Below are 13,292 nucleotides of genomic sequence, written 5' to 3' on the forward strand. Positions count from 1 at the left end.
ACCGAAGGCACAAAAGCAGTGGAGGGAGATGATGGAGGAAGTTAACAGATATGTCTATTAAAATAATGATAATAAAAGTTTAAATATTAATTGACATAATTGTATAATATGAATTCGTATAATATATGAATACATATTTAAAAAAAAAAAGTTTCACATTGTTAGTCTTTATATATTAAAATATTTCTTACATTTTTAAATAGATAAATAATGAGTGTTAGACTTGTGTATATGAGAATGAACTTTCTAAATTCATTATAGATTATTTAATTTAACTGGGGTAAACTTATCTTATTTAGAATATAACTGTTTCAAATGTTGACTCAATCTTGAAAATTTTATACATTTTATTCTAAGATGTTGTTTTTATAAATTTGATTTGATCTTTTTAATGTTTCGTATGACGTGTTAATTTATTTAAAAAATTATTTTATATTAATAATGTTAATTAAGTTAATAAGATTAATTTTTTAAAATTCAATAAAATTATTTTAAAATACATCACTATATGTTATTTTTTAATTTGCATGATAAAATATAGTTTAATTAATATTATTAAAAATTAAATTTTGAAATATATACAATGTTACAAAGAGGGAAAAAAGTGAATTATTTTCTGTTAAAAAGACTATGCGTAACTATGTTAGCGTATTTGTAAGTCTATAAATTTATAATAAAAAATAATCATCATTTAAAAAATATTTAAATATTTTTTATATCTAATTTGATATATTGTAAATAATCGAGTCATATTTTAAGAAATTAAAATAGTTATGATAACAATTTACAAACTAAGAAAATATTCATTGTACATGAGGTGATCTCAGAAATAACAGAGACATATACAAAGTAACAAAAAGAGAATAGATGTTATTACTTTTTATTACAAGAACAATGTATGTACATCCATGAATATTGATAATCACTCCCATAGTATGGTAAAAGAGGATAATTTTATTCAAATAATATATATATATATATATATATATATATTATTTTTTATTATATAAATAAATAGACTAACCTATCAAGTCTAATAGAATTTTTTATAAGTCTAAATCCAACTTTTTTAAATAAGTAATTTTTTTTAATTTAAAATTAACTTTTTTATTAAATAAGTCAAATCAAACTTTAAAAAAGTCAGATCATTTACTTATATTTAAATTCGACCTATTTTCATCCCTAATTAACCTCAATAGTGTTGGAGCCAATAATCTTCTTTTGTTGTTCTCTTTTTCTTCTTTATAATTTTTTATTTTATTTTTCTCTGTTTGACCTTCCGTCCACTAAGAGCATGTAGTGCTTATAATAAGTTGTATGTTTAAAACAACTTAAACTTATGAATATTTTTTTTTCTACTTAAAAATAAGTTATTTTAAAATTTTGAAAATTAGAAAAATATGATTATTTTTTATAATATTTTTTTAAGTTAATTTACTGTATAAAAATTAATTTTTTTATTATATTTAAATAAAATTAAACACATCAAAAAAATTTCAACAAAATATATTTAAATAAATTTTTATTTTTATTATAATTAATAATAATAATAATAATAATAATAATAATCAATTACTTTAATCCAATCATTGAAATAATCTAATTTCATTGTGTACCGGCATACTACGAATTTACTGCAAAACCACCATAAGCAAAAACAAAACCATAGCGATCCACCGTGTATAGAGCATCTCAAATGCATGTCAAACAAAAGAAAACCAAACCATCGCCAAACCACCGTGAACCAAAACGAACCCCACCCCAAAGCGAAATGATACCATGACCAACACCCACTAGGAACCACCACGAATACACCGGAGCATCCAAAACACATGACAAGCACCGTACCCACAGCACGGAGGGTTTAGGAGCAGGAAAAAAAAAAAAAAAATCTGAACCATTTATTAGAAAAGAAATAAATTTAACGGCAGCTTCCTGTATGTTTCCCACGGTGGGAAATGTCTCCCACCTTCGTCAGCGTCTATACTTAAAGGGTCCAAACTGCAAACTACTGACCCTTTGTGTTACATTGCAAACAATACGGTAGGAAGAAGCACCATAAAAAGAAAATTGTGTTGCAGCAAAATTTCAATGCATGCCTCAGCTTGATAAAGTCTACAATTTTCTCGTCAGCGGTTCAATACATTAATATTTTGTATATAGGTTTTTTTTTGCTCTCCAATACTATGTCATCAACAGATGTTTTGTATAAACAATAACAGAAAAACTTCCGGAAATATCAATTGGGCACCAATGGCTGAACTCCGTTAATCTGTAGTTACCCCTTCAATTTCGCTGCTAACATCTAAAAGAATGAACAGATTACTAGATCTAGAAAGGAATTATATTGCTATTATCTGCGTGGTTTTCAAGGCAGTTTGCAACTGAAAAGAACAATCTTCAACTGACACTGATCTCCAGACAAATTGTGTATGAGTTTCCCGCATAAGGGATGTGCTTGTGATCGTCCAATCAAGCCAAGGAGCATACCTTGTCTGAAAATGGGCACAGGTAAGTTATAAAAGTTTTATAATAAAAGGTAAAGTTGAGTTGGTGAAAAACGAAAATGTATTTGAAATCTTCAACAAAAAGTGTGAAGCAAGACAAATCAATTATTCTTTTCTAGATTTCATTTTGCCCAATTACATTTTCATTTTCTACCAACTCCAGTTCAAAATAGTTGAGAAACCTGGAAGGAAACACATCCCTTCTCCACCCCTTTTCCCGAGTTAAATGCAATAAAATAATCACTGCAAAACATGAGAACTGGGATCTCACCTTGATTGATACTACCGCAGCAAAGCCGACTGTCATCTATGTAAGTTGCTTGGATGCCCATCATCCATGATCCCAACGATGTATCATCAAAGGCATAGGTCTTCAAAGATACACTATGTTTTTGGGGATGAAACACAAAATATTAATCACATATTAAGAAAAAATACAAGAGAGGAAAAGGGCACAGTTGGTTCATTTTTGTTTTTGTAATAAATACTATAATATAGCCTTATTTTTACATTGTTTCCTGTTTTCAAGTATTTGTACAGGAAACAAGATCTTGTAATTTTCACTATTTCCTGAAAAGATTCTTAAAAAGCAGGAAACAAAGTGAAAAGTAACAACCATGTGGCATGTATGTAATTATCACTGAAAACATATTAACTGAATGAGAACAAAATACAAATGCATACTAGGTATCCTCCAAAAGAAACCATGAAGTTAAAAGCACATATCCTGAAAGAAATCCACAAAAAATGCACAAACGTATACACCTAATTTCTAAAGGTGGACCAATTTGTACTCAGTAGAAAGGACATCATGGATATTATAGGAGACATCTTTCCCTGGAAGGGGAATCTCAAAACGGTACATCTCAACCTTTCACCCTTCAGCGCCACCCAAAACCACCGAACCACACCCCACCTTTAGGACATGCTTTGCTTGAGTATGGAAAATAGAAAAACAAATGCGATAGAAAAGTTACAGTTTACTTTGTTGTTTGGTAGAAATTAAAAATCATTTGAGCTCAATTTTATGCTGAAATTTGCAAGGTGAGCACTCCACCTTCAAGTTTTAACAGTCATTTTATTTTTTCTGTACCAAGAAAATATGAAGTGACTTTATTTTCACATCAAGAGTGACAGATCTTCAAGCAGAGTGATGATAGATGGATAGGTATGTATGGAGTTGGATTAACCTTCAATGGTTTTATGGACCTACTGCAGAGTTTTGAAAATACACCAGCTAAAACATAAAAAAGATGAAAAATAATGATTAACAAGATTTTGTATTTGGATTCAGCCAGAAAATTTGAAAGTCAAAAATTAAGTACTTCCAATAAATCTTTACCAATAAATTTAGTGTCTAGTGTGATCCTATGAACACAAATATAAAAAGAAAACTAAGTAGCTATAGCCCAAATACCAGATATGAACATGGTTTAGTACAACAATCAATTAATATCCAAACCCTCCTCTTTATCAAGTTCCTCAAATATGGGTATCTAAGCCAGAGGCCATGCTTTGTCATCCTAAATGCTGAATTAAGGCACCCATACCACAACCACAGCTGCCTACTTCAGTTTCTAAGCTTCCTCCAAAGATATGACATTGAGAACTAACCTGTTTATATTAATGTATTGTGCCAAATTCTTTGAAATTATAACAAGTGAACCAGCCGCATGTCGGAAATACCTACAGACAGAAATAATTAAATAGTGATTCACACAAGAAAAAACAAAACAATTCAATGGAGATTCAAACTACTGAAAAGTTATAACATCACACCAATGAACTATAAAATAGAAGATAGTGACACATAATTTTCATAATGTTAAATATTAAGATACTATATTAGTTAAGGGGGATTTGGCAGATAAAAGAATTCTACCTTCTAAAATATCTACAGTACTTTTGTTTGGAGTGTTATAAAATTAGCAGAATAACATGTCATCCAAAGATCTACTAAGGTATAAAGAAAATATTACTTATCAATGTTTGCATGACAACTAGTTTTACTGCAGTGTTGAATACAATGAATAAAGAAAAAGTAAAAACTAACATTAAACAAAAAATTTGAAGAAAAAAAATACTGTCCTATCCATTTGAATTGGAATAAATGACAAAAAGATTAATAAGTATTTATAAGAACAACCCATTAGACTCTAGATGGATTGTGGCATTACTTCCAATTTTTCACATCATAACATAACTAATGACATGTTAGTAAAAAAAGACTAAAGCTAAAACCATATGATGCCACTAATCAATGCTTATATACACAGGCAAGAAAATTAAACTTTATTTTCAATCATCAATTGCATAATCAGATCACAATCACAGTTTTCATTATTTAGTGATATGTGATTGAAACAGTTTATGTAATCATTAAAGTTATTTGTTTCAACAATCCAATACTTGGCAAAGTGATAAAAGCATAAGTATATGTTTAATATGCCTAAGTCACAAATAATTGTTCCCTCTAATTTTTGTTAGCACTGATGCAGTGATGTCATATATTGTGAAGATCATTCATTTACCTTTTCAATGATACAACTAGAAAAAATAATGAAATGGTTTCAATTTAAGACAATAACATTGAAAACCATTCAGGTATTAATTAAAAAAAAATAACAAATCTTTTTGTGCAAAAGATATAGTACTTACGATTTTTCATCCCCAAATTTCCACCATTCAGGTTCGTACCATGGCTTTCCACTGAAAAACACTCAAAATAAGATGACTATTAGTTAAATCCAAAACCTCAACCACAGGATTCAACGTATGAAAATTTATTGAAAAATAACATTGAATTATGATGAACAAGAAAATAACAAGCAACGAGTACATATCACTGTAGGTAGGAAGAAAGGTTAGGCAGATAAAAATTTGAAGTCAACTAAGTTATTAGAATCCAACACATGCAAAAAGGCATCCACATCTGATGGGCATTGCAAGCTCTAAACTCCAGCATATACAAATTTGTTTAGCAAGAATAGGGCAGGCCTAAGGTCTTAAAAAGGGGTGAAATTTAAGAAAATCTACAGCATCCATAGATGGGGTTAACTTCAGATAAAAACACTGCAAAAATATTCAATATAAAATAGATAATAATGAATAAGTTTTAACACATGTCCCATTCAGAAGCATGAACAATGTCAGACAGCTTTTAACATAATCAGAACCATTTATACCACATAAAATTGTCCAATATATCCACAAATCAATTATCAATTTATCATATACATATATAAAATCACAATAAACTCGGATTAAGAAAGTACTCTTCTGATATCACTTCTCCTGATTTCATGCATCCAATATATGCCCCATCCTGACCACGGCGACGGTCAAGAAGTTCAATTAAACCCTCTGCAAGGCCATTGAACACAATAGAGAATGTCTCAATTCACATTGAGGAAAAATAGTTTTTCAACAAAATCTCCTAAATAAGAATATATAAGCAATTTTTTACCCAGATCAATATCAATGCTATCTTCAACTTTAACATAAAAATCAGCATCCCAGTTCTGAACTGCAGTACTAAAGAAGGTTTTTACTTTTTTAGGCAACTCTTCTTGAGCTTCCTCATGGCCTTCCTGATATATTTAAAACAAATGGTTAAGATCTACACTTAGGTTGCTTAACGAGATACAATAACAAGAAAGCATGTTCAAATGAGTGTCAATATACTTTAAATAAAAAATAATCAATAAACACAATGGTCAAGCTGCCCCCCCCCCCCCCCACCCTCACACAAACACAAAGTAGAGTTTTGGTTGTTTACTCTGCACATCAATGTTTCAAGCTCACCAAGGAACAAAAATATTTAAGAAAACACAGCTTTAAATATAGGAAAATATTATCAGCTTGCAATCACACATAAGGTACCCGTGGGTACATGGCTTAATTAAGTGCCTATTTTATAAGCATATCACATTAGAATTATATCATAAGCTTAATCATGAACATGAAACTTCCAGAAATATGCTTCCTGTCCACTCACCTTACCCAAGGTAAAAGATTGAACGGATTCAAATTACAACAAAACTAAACTATTTTGCTTACAAGAATCAGGAAATCCTTTGTTGAGCGATTTTCCTCATCAATATTGCGATCTAAGCTATCACCTCGATTCGCACTGTCAATTACAAAGTATTAGGTCATAAATAAGTTTGAACACTTGATAGTTATCTTATAGACTACTGGATCAATGCCAAGGGAAATAAAGAAGATAAATAAATAACCATTATAGCTTAAAAAGAAATCATGTGAGCATTATAGTAGCTAATAAGGATAAGTAAGTGGAGAAACCTCCGACCAATAACAAAACGTATGACCACTCCTCTTTCTTCAAGTTTTTTCAAGGCATCACCTGTCAGGGAAGACAAGATGTTAGTGATTTGGGAATATAGAATTGAACCAAAAAGATAACCATCTACGAAATTGTCAAATGTTTACATATTGTCATTCATAAAGTGTAAGCAATATATCAAATTTTGTTATGTAACTTACCAAACCAAAATGATTATGAACATGTTCATGAGTTACATGTACATCAGGTAAAGCAAGCAATATGCAAATCAATCCCAAATTCAAACAGAGGCATAAAATCACTCTCAAATTACAATTAGAAAAACAAATGCTTTGTTAACCAATTATCAAAACCACTATCTTCTACCAAAACAAACCATGAAAATACTCATAGTCTCCACTCAGCCAATGAATCTGATCCCATCCCAATAAAGACAAATCAAAAGAGTGTCGAGCCTTATATCAAGTGGCACCAAGTCCCTTTGGGTCAAGACCAATTCCCACTGAAACTACTTTTTTTTGTATCAGTAGGAACCGAACACGGTACCAAGGGGTTACAACAACTCAGGCACACTGCTAAACCAACTGAGCTAAGCCCCCTTATCGTACGGAAACCACTTTGCCTCTACTTTACCCTACCCACCTGCTCACCAAGCCCAAGTCTCATACCTCATCCAAACCAAAAACGCAAACAAATGACTAGCGCAAAAACGTTTACAAAAGCCTAGTATTTTTTTTTTTTTAACCAAAGTCAAAAACAGACCTTTGGGCATCCAGGACCCCCTGAAAACATTTCTCTTCAATCGACTTCCAAATCCAGTATACACTCCAATAACAGCAAGCAGCCTACGATCAGAAGAAGAGCCACTTTTCTGGCCCTGCCCCTTCAGGTACCCTTGGCTCTTAGCCAATGTCAACTCCATCTCTGCTTCCACAATCCTCCTCTCCAGATCCCTATAAAATAGCAACAAACACACACACACATGAATTTCAATTCCACGATCCATCCACAATATTACCACACAAACAAGACATCATCAAACAATACAAATCATCCCAACATAAAATTTAAATAAAAAATTAGGAAGAATTTACCTGCACCCTAGCACCATTAGCTTATCCTCTACTGTAAGAACCTTAGGCCTCTAGTAACCAAAAAACAAAACATATAAATTCGTAAACTAAATTGAATTATAAAATCAGCACAGAGCAAAATTATAAATAAAATAAAATAAAAACACTGAAATTTAAAATAAAATAAAAAAAATTAATTAAAATAAAGGAAAGAAATACCTGAGCTGAATTCTTCTTCAGAAGACCAGCGAGTAAATTTCGGTTCTCTGCGTCTTGCCATAACCTAACCACTCCCAAACCATAGCAAATCCGTTACGTTCAAAACAAACAGCAGAATCGCGTCACGAATCACAAATCCACGAAGACTTATTGGACGGATCCAAAAGCGATTCGGAGAAAACGAATTGGACAAAAAGGATAACAAACGAAGTGCGTTTGCACGTACGTACCTTCCGGCGACGTAAAGCCAAGCGACGCACGAGAAGAAGGCCATGACGAGGGCCGATTTCGAGGCCTGAACGGGCTTCGATCTCCCTCCTCCTCGCTTCGTCGTCGGCAACGTCTCCATCTCCGACGAACGCTCTCCAATCGGTGCGCTTCGCAAACTCGATCACTGTTCGGTGATAACAGACAATGACTCTGTTTTCAATTCAAGTTTTTATTTCCTTCGTAACTGATACTGTAATATAACGCGCTTCTTACCACTGCTATTGTAATCTGGTTTTACTCTGTTTACTTCATTTAAGAGGGGAAATGAAATTCCCACATTTTCTCCTTTTTCTTATTTTATTTTATGTTGTGAAAACAAATTACATAACCAATAATATAATTTTCAAACTGACTAATGTAAAATTTAATAAATTTATTATTTTTTTTTTTTTAATTCATAGCAGCTTGTATTTAAATAATAATATTTCTTTACTCTATTAATTAGTATATGATTCAAATTTTGTTTATAAAGTCGTGCTTATTGAATAACCTTCTCAGTAAAATCTGTAAGCCCTTTAAAAAAATTTCTTGCATAAAATATTAGTCTCTAGTTCTGATCTTTAAGTTTGCCCAAAAACAAGAAAAAAAATAAAATCTTCTTTTTATGAGTAAGAAAAAATAAAATCTGTTTATACATGTAGTGTGTAGACTGTGGACTGTTTTCTCAAAACATATTTTATCAAATATAATTAATATACTTTGCAATTAATTATAATGAGTTTTTATTTGACAAAAAATTGTGTACTTCTCTCCTGTGCGATCTTTAATAACATGAGAAGATCCGAATTTATTAAAAAAAGAAAATATTTACAGGTACATGGTAAGAAATAAAAAAATAAAAATAAAAAAAATAAAAATAAAAAGAAATTAACTACCTAAACATTCCTCACCGGGTCATTTTAGTTAATAAGGAATTCAAGTCAACACAGATTTTATTTCTTTTTTTTTTAATTTATTATCAAAGAACATTTTTCGTTAAATATGGAAACTAATCTCTTTAAAAATTAGATGAATATTAAATAAATAAATATCTATTTTCAACTTAAATTTTTTATACATAAAAATCAAAATTTCAACTTCAACAACTTATTAAATGACAAAAGTCACTTTCCACACACAAATTCCGTTTGATACAATTGGGAAACTTTATAATTCAAGGCAAATAAAAGTTATTAAAGGGAATAAGATGAGTATCCTCATAATAAATAGGGAGAGATTTTTCTTTTATCAATAGAAATTATAAAAACGACAACCTAGTTCAATGTGCATACTACTCTATATTTCTACTATTAGGACGATCTATGGTTCGAATTACAATAATAATAGCATTATTCACTTTTACAAAATTGGTTGTAAAATCGATTTTATTATTTTGTATGAAAACACTTTAAAATCGAGTGTGAACCAATTTTAAATATCACATACAAAATTGGTTGTTAATAACAAATTTTAAATGTACATACACAAAAAAAAATTACCTCACACCCTGCTATTAGATGTCAAATTTATTTGAATTGGTTATGTATAGAGGAAGACAGGTAGCTTGATTACCAAGCCTTTTTTGGTTTAAATCTCTAAATTAGTTAACTTTATATAAGTAATATAATTTGTAAATAAATTTTTATATTTATAACTATTTAGCTAATTAATAATAATTTTTTAATGTGCTAGGTGCAACTTATATCAAGTAGAAAAACTAAAAGTTGGGAGAAGAATATAACAAGATCACATTTTGAAGGCAAAATAGAGAGGGGAAGCAAAAAAGTGAAAAATTGGTCAAGCCAAGTTTTTGTGGCCCAACCAAATTGAGGCAGCAAGCTCCAAATTCCAACTAGAGTATAATTGGTTGGGCAAAATTATTACTTTAGGATTAAGAAACCATAAATTCTCCCAAAAAAATTAATTTGGCTAAGTGAATTTCTTATTTCAATATGAAGCTTCAAAATTTGTTCGCTAAATAAAGGTATCAAACGAGTTTAGATGAGTTAGCTCAACCTAACCTACTAGGTCAAATGTTATTTTAGGTTAGGTTGATCTAACTTATATATTTTTTGGGTTGCCATTATTTTGGTCAAATCTTGCCCATGTTAGGCCGTCAGGCCATCAAGCCAAATTTGTCTAATTAAAAAATACATTAAAAGAATTAAATCTATTTCTTTATAATGAAAAAATAAAAAAAAAAATTATAATATGATTAGTTGATACTATATATTAGTTACAAATAAGTAATCAATCAATCACAGTCATATAGTCTTTGGTAGTTATAGATGTCTATACATCACAAGTCAAACATATTTTACCCAAAACAATAGTTAACACTTGTTTTAGCTTTTCATTTTCAATTAAAAACACTTTATTGACATGTTTCTATATTTGAGTTTAAAATTAGGATTTAACACTTTATTCACCGTCTAAACTCCTTCAAATTCAAAATAACTATATGAAAGATCATGCATGATAATACACTTAACAAGTGCATCTCTATAAGTCTTAGGATCAATTTTTCATTGCTTTAATGAACTAGCTTTGTTATCCAACATGACGCAAACATCTTGGTACTTAAGAGATCTAATACATTTAATAATATAACATCTAAAATGATTAGTACCTAAAATGGGAGTAGACAAACTATCACAATGATTACTTCTAACTCTAAGCTTGTAATCATGACCCCGTAAGCGAACACAACAGAGTAAAAGACTATTATTATTATATTTTATTATGTTATTTTACAATACATTATAGATTTACAAATCGACAATGACAATAGTTCATATTATTTTACTTATTATTTTAACAGACCATCCCACTAGGGCTTGTTTGGCTTGTTAGGCTTAGCGGGTTGGGCCAAAGTAACCTAATTCTATTTAGGTCATTCTTTTTAAGGCTCAACTCGACTTGATTACATCTAACCTATTGGGCTGAGCTCAAATTGACAGTTCTACTAATGAATTTATTTGGATGAGTGATTTTAGCATAAAACAAGGCATTTTCTTCTATTATAAGAGGAAAAGAATCATATTTGAAAGAGGGCTTGTAACACCCCTCATATTTGACATCTTAGTGACTCCACTTCATGATACTTCACACAACTCCTTATTGGTCAGAACTCTTCACCGGCCAGAATCATCTATGAGTAGCCTTTTTTCTAAGATGCTTGACTTCCTCTAAAATCAACAATTGTCCCCATAAATCAACACAAAAAAATTTCAACGTGTTTTTTCTTCACTTGCATGCTTGCAAGGAAACTTCCTAAAAGGTCATTTATCTCTAAATTGGTCCAAACCAAGTACCTTTAACTGTGGAGTTCTTACATAATGAACTACTAAAAAGTAAATACATCTTGTTGGTATATATTGTACAAATTAATTCTTTTAAGTCATCATCAATTACATAGTTTCAGACATGTACAAATCTTTGGATCCCTTTCATTCTGGTGTGTCCTCAAATTCTATCTCTTTCTTTAGAATTGAAGCTTGGTGCAAAGAGGGAACTCGCACCCATTGTTCCCGATCTTGATTAGCGAATGCTAAATCAAGTGATGAAATGCTTTTGTAATCTTGAGTTGGCTTTCTTTAGTATGTGTAGCTAGCTTTCTCCATGTTGGGATCAAATGTAATCAATCAACTTCATGTATTTCTTTTGATCAATATATATATATACTTATTTTTGTTTACTTCCATCAATGATTCTTTCTACTTTGTGACATAATTTATAATCTTGGTTTGATTGGAAAATAGTCCTTGAATCAATAATTGAATTAAATCACTTGATGCATTGGATTCTAAGAATAAAGCTTCATTCATTAGATGTGTAAATTGTCAAAGTTGATGTGAGATTCTTTGTTAGTCATGGTTGTTCTATGAAAATATTTAAAACTAAATATTAAGGGATCAATGTTTAAATATTTACGTCAATTGCATTAATGGGATAAATATAAACTAAGCGTGAAGTTTAGTTCCAATAGTCTCAATATATTAAATTAATTAATGAGACAACAATAGTCAACCTTCTAGGCTACTCTTGTTTGTGACCCCCCTACAACCAAACTCCTCTATCGCGCCACTCCTCATAAACCCATTCATTTTTTGCCAAGGTGACAAACACACTATCCTAACACAAAGGGACTTACTTCTCTACAAAATATGTGACGCACATCTTTTTGCCCGAAGAACGAGTCTAATTGGTAACACTCATTCTAGCTACAACAATATGGAAAAGTAGAAACAATGGGAGCCCCTTATGGTCAAAACCAAAATTCATCAGTATAAAAGGCTAAAGATGGGAACTTTGTGAGACTTAGTTGGTGGCAAGGACGGAGCCAAGGGGGGACCTACGGGTGCCACGGCCCCCCCAACAATTTTAATTTTTTTTTATATTTTTTTTTATATGCTTTTGATACTTTAATTTTCATTTATTATAAATTATATATTATTTATTCTCGGCCCCCCAGTATTGAAATCCTGGCTCCGTCCCTTGGTGGGCCTTTGAGATAAATGACAACCTCGTCCTACAGAGACTCAAAATTTTGGTCGAGGACGAAGATGCACGAAATAAGGTTTTCATTGTTTGCTAAGGTTTTGTGTGTGAGGAAGGGCTTGACCCTGACGATAACCAATTACAAACAAGGTAATTTGTCTATTTAAGAGTAGTATTCTAGTTTTCTAAATTTATGGACAGGACACTCTGCCATTTTATATGTTGTTGTTGCCCAAACTTCACTCTCGACTATTTAAGAAGTCTACGATACCAATAAGCGCGATAAATTTCTCATGAAACTTCGCTCGAAGTTTGAGGCTGTCAGAAGTGCTTTACTGAATAGGAATCCTATTCCGTCTTAACTAAATAGGAAGAACAACATTTACTTACCCAAGGATCCATGTCTCATGACGATGTTTTTTCTAAACCTGTCACGGT

General features: G+C 31.0%; 1 protein-coding gene across 1 annotated transcript; it reads right to left on the bottom strand.

The window, feature by feature from the left end:
- Positions 1-2,059: 2,059 nt before the first annotated feature.
- LOC109817722 (hydroxyproline O-galactosyltransferase HPGT3) lies at positions 2,060-8,586 on the bottom strand. The gene is made up of 12 exons (XM_020383052.3): positions 8,336-8,586; positions 8,106-8,169; positions 7,908-7,957; positions 7,576-7,766; positions 6,813-6,873; positions 6,567-6,639; positions 5,974-6,097; positions 5,783-5,870; positions 5,166-5,216; positions 4,122-4,193; positions 2,779-2,891; positions 2,060-2,495 (listed from the first exon to the last, which is right to left on the bottom strand). Exons 1-12 carry the CDS (start codon positions 8,452-8,454, stop codon positions 2,473-2,475), a joined length of 1,029 nt encoding a protein of 342 aa, XP_020238641.1. The 5' UTR covers positions 8,455-8,586; the 3' UTR covers positions 2,060-2,472.
- Positions 8,587-13,292: the final 4,706 nt, after the last annotated feature.

The sequence above is a fragment of the Cajanus cajan genome, chromosome 9 (assembly GCF_000230855.2).
Source record: "Cajanus cajan strain Asha chromosome 9, NIPB_CcT2T_4, whole genome shotgun sequence".
Classification (NCBI taxonomy): Eukaryota; Viridiplantae; Streptophyta; class Magnoliopsida; order Fabales; family Fabaceae; genus Cajanus; species Cajanus cajan.

Coding starts and splice junctions, on each gene's coding strand:
- LOC109817722 (XM_020383052.3), bottom strand. CDS start 8,454: ATGGAGACGTTGCCGACGACGAAGCGAGGAGGAGGGAGATCGAAGCCC. Junction 6,874..7,575: donor GGGGTCCTGGATGCCCAAAG/GTCTGTTTTTGA, acceptor CTTCCCTGACAG/GTGATGCCTTGAAAAAACTT. Junction 5,871..5,973: donor TAGCATTGATATTGATCTGG/GTAAAAAATTGC, acceptor ATGGCCTTGCAG/AGGGTTTAATTGAACTTCTT.